General features: G+C 42.7%; 1 protein-coding gene across 1 annotated transcript in view; it reads left to right on the top strand.

Annotated features, from left to right (window-relative positions):
- abr (ABR activator of RhoGEF and GTPase) overlaps window positions 1-24507 on the top strand; it is a 158165-nt gene that overhangs the window by 55561 nt on the left and 78097 nt on the right. Inside the window, exons 3-6 of the mRNA XM_088907113.1 lie at window positions 10733-10837; window positions 15792-15977; window positions 21971-22078; window positions 22963-23023. Coding sequence (XP_088763239.1) covers window positions 10733-10837; window positions 15792-15977; window positions 21971-22078; window positions 22963-23023 — 460 coding nt within the window. The remainder of the gene's footprint in view (window positions 1-10732; window positions 10838-15791; window positions 15978-21970; window positions 22079-22962; window positions 23024-24507) is intronic.

Raw genomic sequence — 24507 nt, 5'->3', positions numbered from 1 at the left:
TCTGCGGTGGCAGCTGAGATCCAGCCCACTGGTAACGAGCGCCAAGAATGTGATGAACGTGGGAAGCTGTAGTCAAACCTGAAGAGCCATAAAGAATAATACAGATGCGCTATAATCAGTTCAGTATGTAGACACCGAGTCCGTACACAGCACCTGCTTTTATTTACATTGATGTTCATCTTGGTTTTTACAGCTCAAACACTTCCTCTGCTTCCCACTGAACTCTTCCGCACAGTACAAGGCTAAATGAAGGCTTTGCAGTATGTCTGTATAAAATGGAACAGATGGCTGTGAGTTAGAGATCTTTAATGTTTTGCCTCACTCCTTTAAACCTGACTGCAATCCCTCAGCGTTAAGCTTTTCTTCTCCTTTGTTGGGAAAGATGTAAAAACACACGCAGAACTGAAGAACAACTACTGCTTACTGTAAGCAATTCAAGTGTATCTCAAGATGTAAAAGATACCATCTGTTCAGAAATGTGCACCCGCAGGTCTATGGCACTTTGTGCTTGTATTCTAGATATCTTAAAGGACTACGAATAAGAGCTAAGTAGCTGATGCTGTGTAAAAATCCTAAACATTTTAAAACCGCTTGTAAAAAATAGCCTCAAGCATCACTGGCCATGACAAGCAGGCAGTGTTTCATTAGCAGCTGTCCGTCTGTCTGTTGTTAATGGCATGAAGCTTTAATCTGGCTCCCTGATGCACTGAGACCACACAGAGAAAGGCGGTCAGATGACTGTTGCAGTTGCTGTTTCATACCCTGTGTGAAAGCATGACCGCGAGGGGGTTTCATTCGTGAGGAACTTGGACTTGTTGGATAAATGGAGCAATTGTGTCTAAAGTTTTGAAGTCATAGGTCTGAACTTTCTCGCCGTGACATTTTTTAGGTTTAATGTCACTGCCCCCTCAAATTTCACGTTCCTGTCTAGACAGCGCTGAGAATGTCATGACAGTCTGTATTTAAAAAGCCGTCAGCATCGTTCTCCCCTTCAGACACTCGGGGCACAACTGTCTCTGTGAGACGAGAGTGATGGTGGGGGGGCAGCTGTCCATCTGATCCCTTTCTGGTGGTGGGCAGTATACTTGCAGGGCGCTTAAAGATTGGCAGAACAGAAATTAGCTTTATTCTTACTTCCTTTTGCTTGGTTGCTTTGAAACCTTTTTTGATGCCTTAAGAAATATGTAAAACGGGTCAAAAGGTTCTCAGGCTGGCAGAGTTAGTAGGCAGGTTGGCTCGGGACACTGCGGCAGATTCCAGCTCTGGCTGTCTCTGCATGCTCTTCCTGTGCCGTCTGGGTTTTTCCCTGGACGTTCTGGCGTAGTCCTACCTCCACGACACAGCACTGACCCTGGCTCCTGCCTGAGGAGAAGGGGCTGGTTTCTGGTATGGCCAGTTCGGGGTATGCAGCTCGACCCCAAACCCAAGTGAACCTGATGTCCCTCTTCATTTTTAGTTGTTCTGATGTCATGGTGCAATATTACGTTTTAGAAGTTCCATCCTGAAAACTTTGAACATTCTCAAAACTTTGCGTTTCCAGTTTGCTTCTGAGATGTGTTTTAGTAGGCTTTCAGCTTTCCCCAGCCTTGTTTGGTTTCTCTAGTACGGTATGGATGGTGCTGGCTCCCTCTAGTGATCAAAACCAAACAACGACGCAGCAGAGTCAGCTGGGACACCACTGTCTTTCTATGGATCGCAGTACTTTCTCTTAAGGGGACAGCTAAAACAAAATGAAACCCCCCTTCCACACTACTAACTCAAAGCAGATTATCTTGAATTACTTACGAAGTATGACTTGGATTATCTGAAAATACCCTCTTGTAATGGTGGAGCTGCATAATGTGCTCACTCCAGGCTTGGACTGGGCTCCACTGACGAGATTTCTCCTGGCTTGCCATGTCTCTGGCCAGTGTCCAGACAGACGTGTGCAATGCCTGCTTCGCCAGCCCACCTGGGCTGAATTCTGTTTGCGGTCCTCCCGAGACTACAAATCCACGCTCAAAAAAACCGAATGCATCTTACAAATTTGAAAAGACTTACACAGTGAACTGCTATTCCATGTCTTTTTTTTTTTAGCAGTACGGTACGTTCCTGTCAGGATTCCAAACTTAAACAACATGCACTAGGGGTGGAGCTCATGGATAGGCAGGGACTTGCGTGCTTGGCTAGCGTAGAGATTGTTTTTATTCCTGTCCTGTGGTATACGCATGTAGTATCTTGAAGTGTGCTAAGGGTGGAGGACCTAAAAGCTCTAGCAGTAAAATTTTCTTTATCTTCAATAAAAGTTAATCATTTCTCAAGCTGGAAACAGTGGAGTGTTACACATTAGTGGGCCTTTCAGTCACAGCGACTTTTAAATATTTTTTATTTGTAGATAAAAAGATTGTTGCTAAATCCACTCATTTGTTGAGTAGCCTATAGCCTGTTCAAGTAAAAATACAAATGAAAATATATTCTGTAGTCTTTAGTGCATTGTATACTGTCCTGCATCCAAATCCCCCCAAATATGAGTTTTACTTCCTACTGTGATTCGAGTAAACATGATTCTCTATATCTAAATTCATGCAAAAGCATTGATGTACTATCGTTTAGGAGCCAGTTTTTGGCATAGGATCTGGGATCTACAGAATTTAAATTTCCCACGTCTAGAGACAAAAATAAAGTTCCAGCTTGTGCAGTGTGTCAAAGAATGTACGTGATACCAACCTTTATCAGTATGGCTTTGCGTTATTGTGGAGACCATCCACTGGTGTGAAATCAGAGAAGGTTTTTATCCTTACTAATAGCAGAAATACAATAATAAAGGCGTTCAGCAGCCTTGTTAGGCTGAACACTTTCCCAAATCACAGCACTCCACACAACACCATAATGATACAGCGTACTATGCAGGGGTAATATAGAACGTACAGACAAGGGACTTTTAAGTTAAATACCTGTGAAATAAAATATCTACCAAGAAAATAAATAGTAATACTATAAATTAAAGACTGTTACTATACCTATATAATGTATGTGCAATTTACAATATCCTGCATAGTAGCACAACAGAGCTATTCTGTTGTAGTGAATTCTTTAATTGTATACACAGTACCTTCCTCCTGAGTTGCTGACAAGGTCTCGAGAGAGATTAGTAAAAGGCCTGGGAAATTGGTATGTGTGTGTGTATTGTTGAGGGGGGCAAAACGTGTAGATAATCTTTATCCTGTGATTGTGACCTAACGGGGGGGGGGGGGGAAGAGATCACTGCTGTGCTCCAGCTTCACTTTTAACTTTCAGTGACGATGTCGTCAGTATTCCCTCTCACAGGGTGATGTAACAAAACGATGACTGGACAGCAGGTGTCCAGTCTGTGTGTGTAGATTTTATAAACTGGGAACCAGGAATGGGGGGAGCCTCAGAGTTGAAAAAGAAGAAACGAAGCAGTGCTTCAGCTGACACCCCCGACCAAGCCTCCAAAGCCAACATATTGTTGTTGTTGTTGTTGTTTTCCCTTGGCATCTATATATACAGGTTGTTTGTTTCAATTACATAGTCCGTCTATGAATCGGCACATTCACTTCCTAAAAGATACCAAGGGAGTTTTTCTGATACCGGTTCGCTGTTGAGTGTAACACAAAGGCTGAGAGTCTTCAGTCTTTTCCGCGGCAGCCACCGTGGCTAAGAGCCTCGCCCACAAAGATTAGAGAGCGGAAAGTTTCTAAACAGATGCATGTCAGATACTGGACTCAGTTGCTGCGCGAGTCTCTTGATTAACTGAAAGAGGCAGACCTACAGCAGTTGGGTACGCTGCCTCCCGGGCTCTAATTTGTCCTCTGCTTCCTGTAACCCAGAGGGGGGTGGGGGGGGGAAGAAACGCCACCGCCAACCTCGGAGAAGAACTTCCACAAATGAGGATAAACACTTTGAGGAAGTGGAAGGGCTTTTTGCATGAGAGTTGACGGGTTTTGGTGCTGTTTTGCGACCATGACGAATCAGGAAGAAAGGAGTTGCGAGAGGGCCGGTGGAGAAGCCGAAGCTTTCTCTTGCGAGCGCTGGTGAGAGTGTGCATGTGTGTGCCTGAGCTGCCCGGTCCAACAGGAGGAGTCTAAACATTTGCTGAGTGCCTTGGAGTGACACAGAACATCAGAGAGGCAAACTCATAATAGCTCCTTTCATCGGGTGCGTGGCCGGCTTCCAGCGCTGAAGGAGGGAAGGCTAATGTGTCAGCACAGGCCTGTGGGAGTGTGAGAGCGAAGATCCGAAGAGCCCACACCGTGCCTCTGCAGCGCGGGGTCATGGAGGAAGAGGAGGTGATAGGTCTTCTGGATAAGGTCCTGGAGGATGAAGATGTCTTTTACTCAGGGGACCTGGACTTGGAAAGTCCCCTGACCCCTGATGGACCCTTCAAGGTGAGAATCAGTCAGGCTGCTAATGGCATTTGCTAAATGCATGTTAAATACAGTCGAGGCAAAAAAAAAAGGAAGGAGAAATAGTTGGATGACTAGCTCCAGACATTTGAGCTAAAAATAGCAGAGCAAGAAACTTGGGCAGCACAATCTGGCATTATTTTGTGCTCTATGCTACACATGAGTTGCTGCTTATTTAGGCTGAAATGCAAGTTTTGAATGCAATGTGGTGCCGTTTTTGCTCTGTATGTTCCCTGCTAAAAAAGGAAAAGCATGTGTTTTTCACATCAAGAGCTTGTATTTTGCAAATTACCTGCAACAGGATCATTTCTTAGACCCGGGCATCATGAATTTGACATATTGAGAGTTTCTAATGTGTTAGTGAAGCGTCCCACATGCTTCAGGAATTGCAGTATTCTTGCATAGCTGTTCCTCTTGTTTTTAGCTTGCCTCTGTATTAAGCAAGTATGTGATACGAGTCATTTCTGATGCAGAAAGCAGTTTTTCAGAAGTGCAGGGCTGTATCTTGAAAACTACTCTGCTGATAAGATAAGCTGTTCTTAACCTTGCTTTGAAAAGAAAAAAAAGTGTTTCTCAGTTGAGTTCACTTCTATGACTTTAGCGTCAGGATTGCAAACCCGAGGCCGAAGGGACAGTGTATGTTTTCCGGTGTCCTCGAGGAATGGTCATGGAAAATCTGCCCCTTTATACCTCTGTCTGGATGTCAAGTTTATCAGCTGTTTTTGACAAAAACCTGCTCGTGTCCCTGCCTACCTGTCAGCATTTCCTGATGATTAGTGCACGTGGAACCATGCAGTTTCTCAAGTCACGGGCTCAGTGCAGAATTTCGGCATCCTCCCCCTCTTTTTTGCTGGAACGGACCTAAGCTGATCCTGGTACTATTTCTACTCCCCCCCTGAGCAGAGCTCTTGTTCAAGATGAAATACTTTTTTTGGGATGAGTTTCAGCACCCTGCCACGTGACGCGAACCAGAGGCCACCAATGGAAATGATGGCGAAACACATTTAAAACGATAACAGGGAGGCATGTCTTTACAAAAAGAGTTGTGGGAGTATGGAACAAATCCCCCAGCCATACTGTTTGAAGCTGATCCCCTGGCTTTTTTCAAGAAATGATCAGCTCTCCCTCAGCTAACAAAGCCAGATGGGCCAAATGTCCTCCGCTTGTTCACAAACCTCCGTGTGCGTTTCCGAGTCTGTTGCATGTAAGAGCTTGCAAATACTGTGTTCACATGGTCCGAGTTCAGAGTATTAAATATACCTAGACCATTTCCTGTAGTGCTAGAAAGTGGTGAGAGGTTTTCTGTGCGTGTCATAGCCTTGTCCTGTGTTTAAGACGCCCAAAGTGACAAGCGGAAATGTTCCACTGACTGGTGCACCTCCTGCGGCGGTGGCGTTGTGCTGATGGGTGTTTTGTGTGCAAAAGATCCTCGTAGTTATTCACCGGCTTTGCTTTCGGAATGCTGGAGGATTTTTATGTTGGCATTCAACTTGGATTTTTATAGTGGGGAACAATTTACTGAGAAGCTAATGAATTCCAACGGCTACTGTATATCCGGGTATGGTCCAAATGCTCGGATATTCAGTAAATGATGATGATAATTAATTCTAATGATAATAATAGTCGCTTACACTTATATAGCGCTTTTCTTGACACTCCACTCAAAGTGCTTTACAGCTAATGGGGACTCTCCTCCACCACCACCAGTGTGCAGCCCCACCTGGATGATGCGAAGGCAGCCATAGTGCACCAGTACTCTCCCCACACACTGGCTATCAGTGGGGAGGAGAGCAGAGTGATGAAGCCAGTTCAGAGATCTTCCATTCTAATTAAATTAACAAAATAAAATGTGTAAATATAGGTGAATTCAAGCAAAAACATTGGTTACCGTACTGTTTTTATGAAAAAGGTTAAACAAAATACAGAGGGAAAGTTTGAGCTGCCAGCTGGGACTCGAGACTCACATGGACACCTGACAACAAACTAACGGCTCGATGTGAGAACTTCAGTATGTGTCTGAACTCCAGGGCCATGTGTGTCTCTGTGGTTTTGAAAACCATTCAGTAAACGTGAGAGGAAGGGTGCTTTTTCTGTAGATTCAGCGAAGGAAATGTGGCCTTGTTAAATTCATTAACACTCTTAGTAAACTGTCCTACTGTTTCTGGACAAAGTGCTCTAGACTGCTGGGCAATTTAAGTACATTGCATTAGAAACTTGAATGTGACAGTTATGCATAAGGGTTTCTCAATGTGCATATAACACTTGAAAAAAACTTAACCAGCTACTTCTGAGACCAGGAATGCAGCCAGTGTTGATATAAAATAGCTTAAGGCCTCGCACGGCTGTGGACACTTCCAGCTTTCGTATCCTTGCTGGTTAGTCATAACACGACTTCCACGTTCACAGGAAGTGAAACCAAACGAGCGTGATTTTATGTGTTGTGGGATTAGCGGAAAGATTTGGCCAAGCCTGATTTATCAGAACATTTTGTCAAATGCAAACTGAATGGGTGCTTACCTGGGATCAGAGGTTTCTCAGGTTTGAGCTGTTTGAGAATAAAAAAAAAAATAAATGCCAGTGTCAGCATTACTCTGGATCACCCTTCTCTCGTGTTTATTGCTGTTTTTCTGAGACGGACTCGACTGGTCGGGCACTTATTAGGTTAGATTTGCACTTTCCTGAGGTATGATTACCCAGTAAGGTGCCCTTGGGTTTAGTAATAAGGGCCTGGTAAAGGAATGTCAGATGTTTGCACACAGCCTGCTGTGGAAGGGTGAGAGTTTCAGTGGTTTGGAGTAAACATGATAAGAAAGAACTGTGTCTAGAAGAGAGACCCCTAGAAACATTGCTTTGATAAGATGGGGACATAAAAGTAGGTTATTTAGGGATGAACCCCGTTTTACTTGGAAAAGAAATTAAAGAGGCCGAGTCTGTCAAGCAAGGTCAGCATCAAGAACGTTTTCTTAGGTGAGGTAGAAGTTTTAATTTTGAAACCTGCTTGCAATCGACAATGTTCAATGCTGGGAAAATTAAAGGGTTATTCAGTTTTCTTTCCGAAAATGCCGCATCCCAGATATCAGTGATACACAATAGCCTCGTCTTTGCTCTTACAAAATATGGCACCATTCGAGGAGTGATCTGCCTTCTCTAAACAATGAATTTCCACTGTTTAAAACTGTTTCAGTAGTTGATGAAATGTAAAACTGTAGTTTGTTAATATTTTTATTTATAAGGGACACCTTATTTATTGAGCACCAACAGGTGGCTTATTAGGTCATCCTTACTTAGAAGTGTGGTGCCAGTGTTTAGACTGCATCCGGATCAGCATGTCCGCATGCTGACCACATACAAACTCAGTCGTTTGATAAGACTTAAAAGTAAGTCCTACAAGTTTGCATTTATTGTTCAAGACTGGGAAGACTGAGGTAACTATTGTACCACCATTCCACAATAAATTTGCTTAAGCATCTATTATTCCCCCCAAAAAGACCAGTGAACTCTCTTGCCTGCTCAAGCAGGTGTGTCCTTATTGGTGTCTCTCAACCACAACATTTTCATTTTGCAAAAGCAAACAGATGCTGACAACACTATAGATTCTCTGTGCCCCTGGTGAAAGTTCAATTTGATTTTGAAAAGAGAGGTTTCAAGCGAGCGAGTCTCTGCAGATAAAGTTACAGTTCAGTTTTTTTATCAACAATCTCAGGGTCTCTTTGATATAATTGACAGAAATTATTTGGGAAATAGACTGTGTTGTCAGTTTTGCCTTCAACTGGATTTCCTTTTTCACGTTTCTGTAATGTTTTTCTTTAGCCATAGAGAATTTCTGTCGTGAAGAAAACAAAGAGCAACTGGCAAGCAGGTCTGTTACATTTTGACCAGTCAGCCCCTCCTCTGGTTATTGTCTAGCTAAATACAACCAGGATATAATCTTGATTACACTCCCTTGTATGTTTTAATATCGCCATATTTAGAAAAAAATATTTTGTCCCTTTTATCACATGAAAATGCTTGAAACGTATCTTCACCGCTCTTTGACATTCCGATGTGATTGGCAGTAGCATCTTTCTTCCTTTGTTTCTCTTCTGTTTTTATTTTCCTTCTTTGGAGTTGTGAAAGTCCAACTCTACCACTGTTTCCATTGCATAAACTACATTTGGCATTAAAGCATGACTGCCACACTCAAGCCAGTTGTGTGAAAGAGATCAGTTCTGATGTTAATCAGATGAGCAGCTCGTGGGGATCGGAGATAAAGTGTTTGGTATTGCTGAATTTTACTACCTCTTTGCAGAAAGTCATTAGTATTACTATTAAATCAATCCAAATGGCTCAGTTACAACGTATAATTTTAATGTGTTTTAGTCTGTCGCCAAATAAAGCCCTGGTTTTCATGGCTTATGTGTGATGTGAACAATGCTGCCTCTGTAGGGCAGACCTGAAGAAAGGGACAGGTGTTTGTGTGAATCCTGTGTAGGCTGGTTCGTTTCCTCCTCTTGAAATACACCAGTAAGAAGCAGCTTAAATTTAAAAACCACATTTGACTATTGACTTACTCCCTTGGTGCCTCACTGTACCCAGAAGGTTTTTGTGGTCACTGTTTCTGTGTGTGTGCTTAAAACGGCACTTCACAAGAGCCAAATTCAAATGCACAGCGCAGGGCCCTCGCCTTTAACAAAGATGGCCAAACTGCTCGTTATAGACTGATGCTTACTGTGAAATACCTAGTGGCCTGCTGATGTAATTCTACAAAAATAGGATTAATATTAAGAAAATGTTGTCTTCTGTCTAGAATTGTGAAATGGGAAAAAGCTTTGATAGTGATAAAGCTGTGTTTCTGCTGAAAAACGCTTTTCCAGGCTGGAGGGCACACGGGGCCCCAGTCGTGATTTCTGGGCTCTGGTTCATGTTCGCTATTTGTGACAAAATGGACAAATAATAACCAGCTCACCGTTGACTCTGCAGTCCTGCTGGTAACCAGTCCTGACACTTCTAAGGGAAGTCTTTTAACATAGCTTGGGAAAGTCCGACTGGAATTTCAGCGGCGGAAATCGAGCTTCTGCTTTTAAAGGCTGTTTTAATGTTTGATTTCTTGCGTGAAGCTGAGGCAGAGGCAGCAGAGGCTCTTATACTTCTCCCTAGTGTCTCCAAAGGATGAATATGCAGTAAGATGGCCCATAGATGGTGCTCTCCTGCTAGACGTTTTCTCTGGATTTTGTTTCTTTCGGACAATGTGTGACAGAAGTCAGTGCAGACAGGTCTGTATTGCAACCCTAGTTTGGGTGACAGGCCTGCCTGCCGCTCTGCAGATCTCTCTTGAAGACCGTAAGCCGATGCTACACATTCCAGACTAAGAATTTAAGCATTTATCAGGAATACAGCATTGATGCAGTTGCACTACTTCAGCTATTCATATGTTATTGGTATAATTGGTGGGGCAGTCCACGAAGAGCTGTGATACAGTGTAGCTAAGTGGGTGGAAAAATACGTCTGCTGTACGTTTTCTTTTGTTATCTGCAGGTTTAAGTCCAGTACCGTGATCATTCATAAAATGTCATGGGACACGGCTCTAGTGAAAGCCTTGATCATCCTGTGCAAATACACCTGTCCAAAGCCCCTCTCGATTCAGATGAGGTCACACAGCTGTCACCGGAAGCGGTGCGAACGCAGAAGGCAGGGGATGAGTTAGAAAAGGTCATCATTGTAGTCGCACTTTGAACTGTGGCTCTGATGGGTGTGTCATTTCACCTGTGGTTTTGCTCAGTTGCAGCACCGTCCTTTGAAAAATTTGTTACTGGTAAAATCGGATACAGTCGTATGAGGAGCCTTGTGCTCTATCCTCCTCTTAGCATTATGGACAAAAATCAGCAGGAAACTGCATCTCCTTTCGGAGTCGAAGAAGTAGTGCACAGACCCCTGTTGAACTGATGATGTGTGCTTGTGAAAAGTGTGTGCTGTGCACAGTAACACTGTTGATACTCCTTCTTGCATCGATGAATTGCTGTGTTGTATTTTCTAACACGAGGTGTGGCTGGTTGTTGCTAAGAGGTGCTCTGTTTAAATGTCCATTTCCTAAATCTTGTGCAGATGTTATTTGCAGGTATGTAGAATACATTTTCTTCTGCATCCATCTGGTTAAGATGTCATCTCTCTCCTGTTTTACGTTACTTCACATCCTGAAACATGCTGCATGTGCACAGTCTAATGCATTGTGAAATTGTCACCTGTGCACTACACACCTTTATTCCCAAGGTTGCCAAGTATCTTCAGGTGTTTTCGGAGACGCTGTTAAATCATGACTGGACTCCTGATTGTTCCTCTTGTGTTTTCAGGGCGACATGGACAGTGAGAAGGGACTGGAAATGAGGAAACTGGTCCTCTCTGGGTTCCTTGCCAGCGAAGAAATTTACATCAACCAGCTGGAAGCTTTGCTTTTGGTAAGTTTTCCCACAAACCTGATCTCGCTGTTTTTTTACAAACACTGTTGTCTACAGATCTGTGATATTGTAAGTGCTGTGAGTGGTTATTTAGGACAAAGAAAGAGAAACAAAGCAACTCTAAAAAAAGCCCCTATTAAGAAACCATTGAGAAATTTAGTTCCTTCCTGCCAATGTACTATGTCATTTCCTGCTGGTTCTTTTTTTGTTAGTTGGTTCTTGTTTTGTTCTTACAGAAGCATTGTAACGGGCTTTTGTCCATGTCTTATACCCTCCCTTAACGATTTCATTTAAAGTGGAAGTTGGGAGAGAAGGTTAACTCTATACAAGCCTGCAGGTCCACCTTCACCTACACCTACAATGAATCCAAAAAGGTCTCCGTCGACACTTGGAAGCTTTCTCTCAAGAAAATGAATCCATGTGTCTGTGAAGACATCCACACATGTAGTTTATTTGGTGGACAGTTTTATCCAAAGCAACCGATGCCATTTGTAACTATTCCAGCAGCTGGGTATTTTCCCAAAACGGTCTAAATGAAGAACATTGCTCAGGGGCACAACAGTACCTTCCACCCGGGCTGCAGCCTCACAAGCGTCTGGTTACAAGCCCAGAGCCCTGATTGCTGACTGTAACCGGGATTCTGGGAAATAAAGGCCCACAACCGCACTTTCTAAGCAGGGCTTCCATGATGCCGACTGTGAAAGCAAATTCAATCAGTCAGGGTGTAAACATACTTATTGAAGATATCATACAAATTAAAAAAATGAATAGAATGTAGATTGAATTTGCAAGAGGTAAGATATTTAATTACAGTCATTTTAAGTTTTTTCTGTTGTGTTTTTCCTAAAACCAACTTGTGCAGCTCAAACCTTTATTTTGTGCTTGTGTTAACCTCAGCACACATTATTTCTTAGGTGTTTCAGACCTATAAAATTGTTTTTTTTATTAAATCCATCCCTGTTGTAAAAATCAAAGCTGTAGAAGCCATTGTAGAAAATTGATTCATTTTTTCTTCCATTTATCATTTTTCAAAAGCTGATTCATTCAGTAGTGTGCTTCTTAAGAACTGGAACTTTAGATTAAACATATTAGGGGTTTTCTAAATACAAAACTCAGATTTAATGCAAGGGCATCACATAATACTGCATCATAACCAGTATTTGATGAATACAGAAAGCTTTGCAGAGAGCTGTCAGTTCACCTTGGCCCAGTTACTGTAAGTTGTCATGTTTGCTTTTTCTTTTACCCCTTGTTACAGTTACTGTTCCTCTGTTTTTTTTCCTCCACATTGACTGTACTATAGCTCTAAGTCAAACCTGGAAATTCAGGCAGGGGTTAAAGGCTGAAGGCATTTGCATATCTTACACAGTAGATCCTACGAGCGATAGAGCGATACCGTCACTCAGATTGTCATGATTGGTCTAATCGCAGGCGGTAGCTGTCAGAGAAGCAAGCCTGCTCAGCACTGCAGCAGCGGGTTATTATGATGTCTCCAGCACATTTGAAATTACTCAAATATAAACAAAGCATTTTACTCGGTTAGGAATTAGCTTTCATGGAATCCTGATGGATGCTTGCCCTTAAGTCTGTTCATTGTATAACTGCTACCATCCCCTTTACATAGCTGTCAGGGTGATTGTCCACTATTGATCAGAATACACACAAATACCCCCCACCCAATTAGCAAGTGTAACATGTATGTCATAGAATTTTAATTTTAGTGCTGAGGACTGCCTCCTTGACTTTGCTAGGACTAGTTAGAATTTTAATAAAATCACTAATCAATAATGGACAGAATGGAAACTGATGAACGGCAGTTGTTTGGTGAAACACAGCTTAGGATGTTTTAAGGAATATTAAAAAAAAAACTTGGGAATGCAGTGAAAAATGCAAGTTCTCGCAAAAGACCTATATCCATGCTTCCTGTTGCCAAAGTGTGCTACTCCAGATTAATAGTTTGTATATGGTGATGAGTGGGGTCTTTATCTGTTAAGTTCACATACAAACCACACAGCTGATGGTTATTTCGTTAAATCATTCTGGAGCTGGATTGCATTGTAAAATATGGATAATCAGCGGTGGAATACCCTTAAAAGACTTTCTTCGAGACTGTCAAAGTGATTTATTTAGATACGTAATGATATTTTATCTTAAGGACTCCACCTTGCCCATCTATTTTCTTCCAGCTTCATCCAGCTCAGGGTTGCAGGAGGGCCAGAGTCTGTCCTGGCAAGCAGTGGTTGCAGGGCAGGGTGCGGTCTGGACGAGACGCCGGCCCATCGCCGGGCACACAGGCACGCACACACTCACACCAGGGCCGGCTTTCCCAGGAGCCGTTAACCTATCAGTACGTCTATGCCCTGTAGGAGGAAACCCACGAGATCATGGGGAGAACACAGGCAGAGGAAACCAGACAGTTTAGAAAACCGTCGGATTTTATAGGTGGTGTTCAGTTCCATCATACTGCTGCTATTATTGACTTGCACTGTCAGTTTTATATGTGGTTGAGAACTTATTTTACTAGTCAGAGGCCCCTGACAGCTCGTACTCATTTCTTTCTCAGTTATTTAAAGGATAATGAATGCAGCTTTGTTGTACAAGTAAAGAATCTTTAGACATCACCACAGCTAGTATAATTTACAATTCATAAATATACTCCAGCTGAGTAAGTTCTTGCTCAGATGTAATTCTTTTTTTTTAATAGTTTTTAAAAACATTTTTACTGGTGCCAATTAACTAATTAAAAGCAGAAACACGAAAAGGAAAAATCTAAGAGCAGCGCATCACAAGAAATGAAAGCTTGTAAAAAGCCATGGTCTGACTCATGCTTCTGCTCCAGAACTACTTCCACTAGTTCTTCAGGTGAGCGATTCAGCAGCTGTACTGAACAATAGCCCTGCTTATTCTTTTTTTCCCCACTATAAATTATGAAAAGGAAGCTGACAGGGGGCATATTTCCAAGAGAGACCTCACTCGTCAATCTGCAGGACAAAAGGAATGAGATGCATGCACCTTCCACATGAAAACCTCTTGTCATCAGATTCACCCACTTATCACCTCTGTCTTGTCACGGTGGGGCTGTGCCAGGGTGCCTATACCGTATGTGGTCTCAGCTTCAGGTCTGGTTGAAAACGCAGACAAGACCGCGATGGAGCCGATGACTGAGGCCACAGTGTGGTGTTTATCCTTTTGCTAGGATAAGGTCTCATTCTTTGCCCAGACGAACCCTGATCTGACTGGAACACCCCAAGAATAATTCCAAGTTGCACCCAAAAGTTGTAATGAAATGGCGTAAGAGTTACTGAATACTGTGCGAGTTGGGTGCGCATGAGTCAGTGATTATTAAGATGATCATTAACTGCTTTTTCAGCCCTTTTGATGACTAACGGAGCTCGGAAGTGGCTGGTTCTGTTTTGCCTCCTGATATCTGGTTTTAAGAAGAGGAAGTGTCGTCCGGCGTGATTGATGTGTTTTGTACTTTTCAAGCAATTCAGCAGCTGAGCTCTTTTTTTGTGTGTGTGGCATGTTTAAGTAGCATGCACGCTGTATTAAAAATATTCCCGTGTGTTCAACAACAAGAATACAAGCATATCCTGCTTCGAGAGGGGAAAAAAAATAGTTAACAGCCAGTTCCTGGGGATGATACAGTATGCAGGGAGCACGTTTAGGATGAAAAAGTTTAGTCTTTTAACCCATGGGGAAAAAAAGTACTGATTTTAAAATGTTGTGCTTCTTCACAGACACTAAAACCAGGTGACTCTGAAAAAGGTTTGATTAATGAGTACAGAGGACAGAAAAAAGTATACTCATTGCTTAAGAAATTATGCTTGCAGAGTCATTGTACACATAATACACCTGACTTGAGATGCATACGGGTGAAAGACTGAATGTGGCTGTAAGATGACAGAATTTCTTCAAACCACATGTTGCTTCAGTACAAAGATCTACTGTAACTGGTGGAAAAAGGGCTCATGTACCAGTAGAAAGCATCTGTGCCTCCAGAACGTACAATGCATAACCTTGCATCTATGTGATTTAGCAGTTTATGCCACTTTTCTTGCTTTAATTTGCTTAATATGTACAATTTAATTCACATTTAGCTTATTTTTTGTCTGTAATACTTCGCTCCTTATTGTTGTGTAACTGCATTGCTCACAGTCCAAAGCTGCAGTGCACCAGATCAGCCACAGTTTGCACCCCGAAATAAAGGCCGAATCTAAGAATATATTTTTTTTTGTCAGGCATGAGAGTTTTATGTTTCGACTTGCATCTGTTAGCATTTATCCGAATATAACATTTTGGGAATAAACATCCTAAATGAAAAGTGAAGGGGTTGTGCGCAGCTCACACTGAGGCCTGGGGTCGCCTTGAGCAGTGCTGGGTTCTGAGGGGTCTGGATCTTGACCTTCTGTTCCAGAGCTGCAGCTGTGTGTCCCTGCTTACCTGGGAGACAGCGTTTGATATCGGGAGATGTCAGAATGAAGGGGTATAGCTTTGGGTTCCCTTTTCAGTGAGCCCTGCATAGCAAGCACAGCTGTCTCCCTGCGTACGTGCTTTGAATCATTCGCATCGTAAGCCAGTGACCTGTGCTGGGCTCAAGTGCACAGCTCCTGGAGTAGAACCCCAAAGCAGGCATGAATTCAAAAAATACCGGATTTTGACAGTTATAAATCCATCTTAATTTGGGCAGCATTGTTATTAAATTGGAATTAAATTATAAAACCCCTGAGCAGTCAAGCATGAATCAAGCGATGATAAAACGGCTGAACTGAATGTCATACTGAAAACACTGAGACACGTATACAATCGCTAGCAAGGAAATGGTGTGGCATTCCCCTCTCAGTTGCTTTGTTTTTGGTGTTATTTGCAGAAATATAAGTCCTGGACATCAGATGTCTTGTATAGACTGCGATGCTCTTGTTCTGTCCTAACGCAGCCGTTTGTTTCCCTACAGCCCATGAAGCCCCTGAAAGCGACAGCGACCACATCGCAGCCCGTCTTGACAATACAGCAAATAGAGACCATTTTTTACAAAATCCAGGACATTTTTGTGGTCCACAAGGAGTTTTATGACGAACTGTACCCCAACATTCAGCAGTGGGACAACAAGGTCACAGTGGGACACCTCTTTCAGAAATTGGTAAGCCCATCCAACAGAACTCCCTCACCACGGACAGCAGACACCGACCCTGTCTGCTCTCCTTGCCTTCACAGTGGGGGGGCATTTGAATTTCTTTAACCAGCAGTTTTTGTGAGCAACAAGGAGATCTGGCATTACATTGGCACTGGTGTTTTCTTACACAGATAATGCAGTGACTCTGTGGATATGTCCTTGGTGCAGTCTGAATCAGGTGAAAATAAGATGATTAAGTGCATTTCAATTATTTATTTCATAGCATAATTTAAAATCAAAGATGTACTGTGCTTTTAGACCAAAGCGGAACGTGTAAAAGTCAGTGAATGAAAACTGAGTTCAGGACAAAATTCAGTCATTCACAGTACATTTACTGTAGTTGTCCTTAATAACTGTCCATTGTTTAATGAGCGTTTTAAAGAACCTTATTTCTTTTAAACCAACTCAGCTTTATTAAGTTGTTTTTACAACTTGTGAGTAAATTGTTTATGTAATGCATGCTTCTGGAGAAGATGCCGCGTATCAGATGTCAATCCTTAGGCGTTAAACCTCTGTCGGATGATCTCCTCAGGACCATGAGAATTCCCTGTCTTGTTTTGCCCAAACCCCCTTTTTCGCTGCTCCCCTAATGAGAGAGCAGTCTACTGTAAATCCCTCATGTGCAAGTGAGTCACATCTCCCCTGAAATTCATTTCCGCAGTTAATTACATCCGTGCGTCTTGCATCCTGCAGGAGAGGATCAGCCCTTCCAGAGCTGGTAATCAGAGCACCCTCATAGCGTTTCATTTCTCAAGATCTTCCCTGCAGTTGAGCTCTTCTGCGTTTCCCAGATTACAAGGTTTCAAGATGCTCACAGATGACATATATATCACCGGTTTGTTTTCGGCATTCTTTTTGATGAAAAAAGGGCACAATTCGCTCAGCGTTCATCATAAGGGAAGCAGGGTTTTGAGAGGAGAAATGAAGGACACTCTCGGTTTATTAGTACAGTTTCACTATTGGAAAAAATCATTTTACTAATTAAAAATTCATTAGTAAAAATGGCAAACAGTATGAGCATAAGACGTTGAAGCAATATATCCTGTAGCGTTACAGTGGGCGCTTAAAATTTCAAACCGTGCCACAATTCAACGGAGATTAAAAAATTAAAAGGTGGTGGTCAAAGCTGTGTTTACCTGCTTGTCTTAAAATTAAAAGTGAAATTCCAAGCAATACTAAATGAGGTTTACATGCTATGAAATATTTCAGAGCATGGATAATCTTGAAGTATAGCAATTGTTTTTCAAGGTGGTTAAGACTGAGCTATGCTCATTTCCTTTTTTTTTAGAGAGTTGGATGCTGTAAAGCAAATGTTTTTTAATTTTGTGTGTGGGTGTATGGAAGTTTATTACAATGTCCTGGATTGACACACAGCTCCGAAAATTAATTCTGGCTTTATGGGAACCGATTTCTATTTTTTAAGCTTTCTTGGGTTCAGCCAGCAGTAATTAAAATACTGAATTAGTCATTTGTTGCTCTTGCGTCAGATTAAAATGCCTTTTCAGTGAAATCTGATTAGCATGTGGCTTCAAACGGAAGTTTTTGTGTTTTAAACCCTGCGTGAATCCAGGGCTTCTTTGAAAGTCCCGTTTCCCTGCTCCTAAAGCGTGATATCGTATTGCTGTGTCTTTGGCAAACCGCAGTTCTAGTCTATCAGTCTCTCATCTCATTCCTTTTTCAAATAGTTTGTACAGCTGTCTAAGCGCAGTGCATTTTGATGGATTGCTCTGCTGCACATGCTACACTGAAGGAATCAAACCTCGGGTTGGCAGTCGAGGTTCTTTTGCCTTTTGCTAAAAGTATCTTTGAGCATTTTAGGTTTTTCCATTACATCCCACCTGCCCCGGAGCAACCTGAAAGCAAACAAGATTCCCCAGTAGTGCGCCGTTCTGCTTCCCCCGTCCTGTGGCTCAGCTGCCTCTTTGCAAGGCTTGAGAAGAGGCGTCAGCTCACACTCCATGTGTACAGCGCGTTGCTGGGTGTATCAGAAATACAGATGCCTGGCGGTGACTGTACCCGTTCTTACTGCTGATCTGCAGGGTCGGGGTCTGTGGGGGGGTGAACGTGCGGCCGGTGCAGTGTTCTCATTCCGCTTGTGTCCGGAGAGCCGCCTGTCCTACTCGGAGCCTCCTCCAGCCACGGGGGGGCGGAGGGGGAGCAGGCTGCTGGTGGGCGTGTGGGGGGGGTGGGGAGGTTGGAGACAGATGTGGGGTTAGAGGGGTTGGAGGCAGAGGAGTTGGGGGTAGAGGCAGGGAGGGTAGAGGGGTTGGTGGCAGAGGGGGGGGTGGAGGTAGAGGGGATGGCGCTGGAGGCAGAGGGGGGGTAGAGGGGTTAGAGGCAGAGGGGGGGGTAGAGGGGTTGAAGACTTTTTACTCTGTCGTGTCCTTTTCGTGTTTTATTTAAAATACACTGCATAAAAATGGATAAAACACTGGGGAGATTAGTTTTTTTTCTTAAGCTATCGCCACTGAGTCATTCTAAACTAAACACATTCAAATGCCCTGTTACCATGTACAGAAGGCTGGAGACATTTAGTATAACAGCACTGAAAAATGAACAAGAATTAGGAGGGTATGTTTTGCATTTAGATATACAGTATTATGCACTATGAATGTGTAGATATCTCTCTCTAAAGATTTTCAATTGAAGGTTTGAATTTAGGGAGAAATCTTTGCTTATTAAATCCTGCCAGTATGCGTCCGTGTTATCTGTGTGCATGTACCATGGGTTTATGCATCTTGGAAGCAAATTGTTGAGGAAACATGATTGACAGGATTTGTGGTATGAAATCATGCAAAAATGACTAAGTGTATTTGATATCACACGTGTCCTTCAGGTGCAGACTGTGCTGCAGTATGATGTAATTAAGAGACGCATGCGTGGTGTGCTAGAAACAGTTTAAAGTACAATACTTAAGTCACTCGTGTTATCCCAAACACTTCTGCTGGTGTAAAAAAGAAAAACAGGTCCTGCCTTTATTCCACAGGCAGCATGCAGTTTTGATCAGAGCGGAGATGTTGCTAGGATACAGCATACGTCACTGATTCTAATCATGCTTCACACTTGCTTCTCAGGAGACGCATCGCAGTAGAGGTGGTGTTGTGGATTTGAAGGATTTTGTGCTGTTGTCATGTTTCACTTTCCCCCCCGAAAATAAAGATTGGGGTGTAAGACTAAACCGTAATTTCGTGATTGTTTGTGTTCAGGATGAGTTATAATTGAAGCACTGGGATCTGTATTGTTTCAGTGTGTTCTTATTTTTTTTAGACCCTATATCTGAGGAGAAGTGTTCCTTAAATTTCAAAATAAAACATACTAGATGTCATGCAGGTGTAAGCGAGAGGGAGATTAGTCAGAAACCCCAGAAGAAGAGGGATGCCAGGCTCCATATTTGTATTCTGTCCTTTTTAACTGTGCGTTATGCAGATTTAGAAAAAATAAAACTCTTTACCGGAACCCAACCGTTGTGGGGATTCAATTTTCACAATCAGTACTTCACAAATATTGAAGTATTACATTAGGTATGAGTCCAAGAAACGGTCGTGCAGGGTGCAGGCACAGTCCATTCATTTAAATAAGAACAAGTGCAAGTGCAAAATGAAATAGCAGGAGTGTGGATACAGAGACGTAATGTAGACACCCTGTAGGTATCTATTCCCGGCTTACAGTGAACAAGTGCAGTTACAATACCAGTCTGAGAGTTACGAACATCAGGACACTGCAGAATAAGAGTTATCGAAGGATGTACAGTAGAGGAGGACAGAGAAATCTCACGTGCTGTGTGTGTTGCTACAGAAAGGCGGTCAGGAGCTGATGGAATTGAGCTGCTCTTTATTTCAGTGATAGTTCATTCCACTTGTCGGGCTTTGCCACTTGTCCGTTGTACCACTGGGTTCTTCGAGATCTCCTGTAAGACCTGAAGGTTCTGCATATCTCATTGCTAAAGGGCACGGCTACTCTAAGGGTGTCCAGCCCTGGGAGAGCACTGCTGCCTGCAAGTTCTTATTCCAGCTCAGCTATTTACCTGCTTAATCACTTCAATGGCTTTTCCCAGCTCTCACGTTGCTGACATTATAGAAAGTAGCTTTCCATGGCCAACAGCTGGACACCCCTGATTTAGTTCTTTAACACCAGGGAACAAGTTTGCAAAGTAAGGGCATCAAAAAGAAACGCCATTCTCCGTGGCTTAGGAAGGGTTAAAATTTTAACAACTCTCTGTCATCTTCTTTTGCTTTTACTGTGGTGGAGAGGGATTGAGTAAATTATGTTAGTAAAGCTGAAAGGAGAAGAAGCCTTGAAAATCAATATTAACCTTGGATAATGTTAATTATTGTAATTTGTTATTAGTAATTCTTAGTAATTCAGATGTTGTTGGACACCGTTTGTCCTTGGGGTGCTGTGTTTTGAGGGCTGATCTCCCGATTCACTCTCAGCATGTTCATTAGCTCTTATGTCTAAGGCTTTAGCACCAGACGCAGCCTCAGCGTTGGCTCTGCACACAGAGATTTCCTGTATTATTATTCTACACATGCCAGTCTGTGTCAGAGTGGCTGGCTTCAAACACAGTCGAGCTCAAAGCTGCCTTTGGAGAGTGGGATGAGTCAGGGTGGCCTGTCGTTTTGGTTAAATTGCACCCAAGATGTTGAAATACAATAAGACACTAGAAACTCCATGTTGCCAAATTTGTCTTGCCTCTGAAGTATTGCTTTTTCTAGAAAACACAAAGGAGAGTTTTCTCCTTTTAGCGAGACGTGGCTTTTAAAGTAGGTCAGCTTCATTTGAGCTGCTGTGTATGTTTGAAGGGTCATTAAAATTGCTGGCACTACTAGAACTTTGAGCTCTTCCCTTGAAGCTTGTTCATGCCTTCAAACACCTACAACAGGACTGATCTTCAAGGACAGCAGCTCTCCTTTTTTTTCTTTATATCGAACCGCCAGTAACTTTTGTGACACCCACCCCATTTGGAATAGCCAATTATGCCTTTTTATTTTTTCTCATCTTGGCTGACAATTAGAAACCCCATGAGTGCAAACAGGGGCGAATGAGGAAGTGGGGGCAGGTTCCTCTGACGTGTCTTCCTTTCTGCTAGTGGTCTTTTGCCACAGCGTTCCCAGGCGGTGCAGCTGATCAGAGGAGAGGTGCGTCCCTCAGTGACAGCACTGTGAGCCTGCAATTGCCCCAGGCTGCCCCAGACAACACCTTTTGACATGCAAAACACTATATAGGTTTGGAGGTCAAGTGTGTGTGGCTAGCTCGATTTCCCACAGCCCTTTTTTTTAATACTGTCGGCAAGCAACACGTGCCAAAGGTGTTTAAGCATGCATATCTGTCTGTCAGGGGGCCAGAGATCATCTTTAATTGCATGAACCGAATTACAAAGACACCTAGTGTAAACGATTGGGTTATGTTTAGCAAATGCATGGAAAGGAAGAATTGTATTGCAGGGACAAAAGCAGACCTTTACAAAGACTTACTGAATTTCTGCTGGGACCTCAAAGCAGTTTCTTGACATTTTGACAGTCTCCCACTTACTGTGATTAATGCCTTTAGAAAATGACAGAATGATAAGACAATGAAGCTGCTTCTTCAAAAGTTTGGTTCATAGGCACAGAGGATTGAGTGGGCTTTCAGTCGTTTGTGGTATTTTACATACAGTGTGACTCAAGCCCAAGTTTTGTTTCTGAGTTACAGAGGCAGGCTGCACCACAGCCTGAGATGGATCAGGCTGCAAGCCACAGAACACATCCTGGTGTTTTCTGCCTTTGTGTAATTTCATATTTTCAAGTGGAATCCCCCCAAACAGACCTCTACACGTCTGTATTAATGTAGCTCCCAAGGTCTTTAGGATCAAGAGCCTTTAAAATAACTGTGGTCTTCCACCTTTCATGCCTGTTTCAGCTGTTTCAAGCGAAGTGCTCACAGCCTCTTGTTTTATTAAAATTGTTGTCTTTTTTTATCAGGCTAGCCAACTTGGTGTTTACAAAGCATTTGTGGATAACTACAAAGTTGCCGTAGAGACTGCCAGGCAATGTAGCCAGGCAAACATCCAGTTTCAGAAGATCTCAGAGGTAAGCAGAAAGAATTCAAATCAAGGGTCAAGATTATGATGGCATTGTTTAGCATACTGTACATTTTGATGTTCAATTCAGCACAGTGTCTGCATGAAGTAAAATGACATTTTATTTTTAACCATTCCCCTTTTATATGTTGGTTAATATCCGGATTGATTTAGCTTTAGCATCAAATTAGTTTAAAGCCTTTCCTACTCTACAATGGGGGCCGGTTTCTTTCCTTTACATATGATGTTGTGTTTCTGTTTCTATTATCAGTACATGTGATTGTTTGCAGCTTTTTTCTTTTTTTTTTCTCCAAGCATTTAATGTGTGAAAGTGCCAAAAAAAAAACAATTTCCTGTACCATTCCATGGAAGTAGGTTACTTTTTTGGGAACGACAGGGTTAATAGGACTGCTTTTTGAAGCGTAATGGCACTGTTCTGTATTAAGAAATGAATCCTTCTGTTCCGTTGTTTTCAATGACTGCAATAGCAGCACTTACCGATACTGTGATCAGTAGGCAACATACAGATCAATAAGATCACTACACATATTGGCGATTGTCCTAATGTAGATAATCAAAAGAATAATTGTGTTGTTCCTTTAATTTTTTTCTGAAGTTGTAAATTTTGGAAATAAGTAGTTTTCCTCTCCATGCACTGTGGCTTCTGTTGCATGTGCAGTTTCCTTGTCGAAAAGGCAAAACCTTTAAAGTAGCAACACAAGTGCAGTGATCTATTGTTGAAAACAAATGCCTTTGAAACCTGGTGCTGAAGCTCCCTGTCTGCTACAGCTTGTAATACCTAGCAGTGTATCGTTTTGAATTGAGCCAGCAGGTCAGTGTTTCCTTCGTGCCTGTTCCCGCGCCTTTGCTGAATATTCCCGTTGCTCCTTGCAGGACCTCAAAGTGAAGGGGCCCAAGGACTCGAAGGACTGCACCACCACGGTCACGATGGAAGGTGAGTCCGTCCCGGCGCTGCGCTGGCCTGTGGCCCCGCTGAGAGCTTGAACGCTTCCAGCCTGCGGGGGAAGGCGCAGGAGCAGTGGCAGGGCAGGCTGCTTCGGACCAGGCGCCTCACAGCGCGCTGCTGAATTGGGGGGGGGGGGTTCCCCTTTAAGATGCTGGGTCTGCCCAACCCCTCTGCTTGCGTATGCAAGTGGCTGGCTGAGGTGGCTCTGCTCCAGCCCTGTGAAGACGCTGGCTGGCTATGGAGAGTAGTAGGCAGGGAGAAATGGCTGTAGAGGTGGAGGGAAGATTGACATGGAAATTCTACTGATTCTCAGGCTGTGTTGTAACTGCACCTACGGTAACTGAGCATGCTTGTCTTTTTCTCTGCAGAAAGCACTGATTGCTTTTTTTTTGTTTTGTCAAGGAAAATTGACTAGCAGAATTGAAAGGGGGTTTTTTTTTCTGTTTGCATTTTAAAGCTTTTTTTTTCCTCCCCGTTCTTGCTGCTGGCTCTTTTGTCGGATTTGTTCAATTCGTTCTTTGTTCATTTGCATCTTCACAGGCAGTTGGTACATTTTGTTCATTAAGCTGCGTTTTTTTGTTGTCCTGCATTTTGCTGGAAAAAATCAAAACAGATGCGCGTGTCCTTTCTTTAATGTTCTTTGTGTGCTAAGGCGGCTGAATGTGTCTGTCTTTTGAAGTTCAAGACAGATGCCGGCATAAGTTTATTTTTAATTTAGTTCATTTTGCTTATCTGTTACTGGCGGCTGTCCTTAAGCATGTCTTGACAGCATTTAGTGCTAAAATGCTGGTGGGCGCACAGACTTTTCGGATAAGGCTTGCTCGTTTTAAAACCTCCGAGGAAGGAATGTGACTTTGCCTCCTCGTTCAGTGTCAAAATGCATATTTGCAGTATTTATATACATGTGCTTATCTTAGTGGAGATGCCATCCTTTAATGGCAAAATAAATATTCTGAAAATGTGTAATATTACAGACTTGTGGTCTGAGGATATCTGTGATGCCTGTCTGGAATCTTCTCTTTTCACTGGAACAACATGCCTGTAGACTTAATATTCACATATTGAAATGCGGAACAAGTCATGCATAACAACAGCTGTCTTTCGGGTTCGTAACATTAGTAACAGTTACTGTATAATGCTGGCGTCTTGCTTTTATCAGGGTGGATAGTGCCTTGCAAGAGTTAGATTTCCCCTCTTATTTAGGAATCTCCCAGCACCTATTTTAAAAAAAGGGTTGTGTTTATAGCTGTTATAACCAGCATTCTGATAGAATCTTTTAATGGTTTGTCCCCTTTTTTTAAGACGTGCATGTGTTGTGGGTGTCTGGAGTTTAAACAGATAGGGTGTGAATTCTGAGGTCGTAATTAATCGTGCAGTATTGATCAATTTCGGTACAATGGTGCTGGGATTCAGGCACAGCCAACCTAACAGCAAAACAGCCAGCTCCAGTTCCTGATGTCACTCCATAGAGC

Source organism: Atractosteus spatula, chromosome 27 (assembly GCF_055471065.1).
Source record: "Atractosteus spatula isolate fAtrSpa1 chromosome 27, fAtrSpa1.hap1, whole genome shotgun sequence".
Taxonomy (NCBI): Eukaryota; Metazoa; Chordata; class Actinopteri; order Semionotiformes; family Lepisosteidae; genus Atractosteus; species Atractosteus spatula.
Note: the sequence above shows the minus strand (reverse complement) of the source record. Positions and strands in the feature narration are given on the sequence as shown.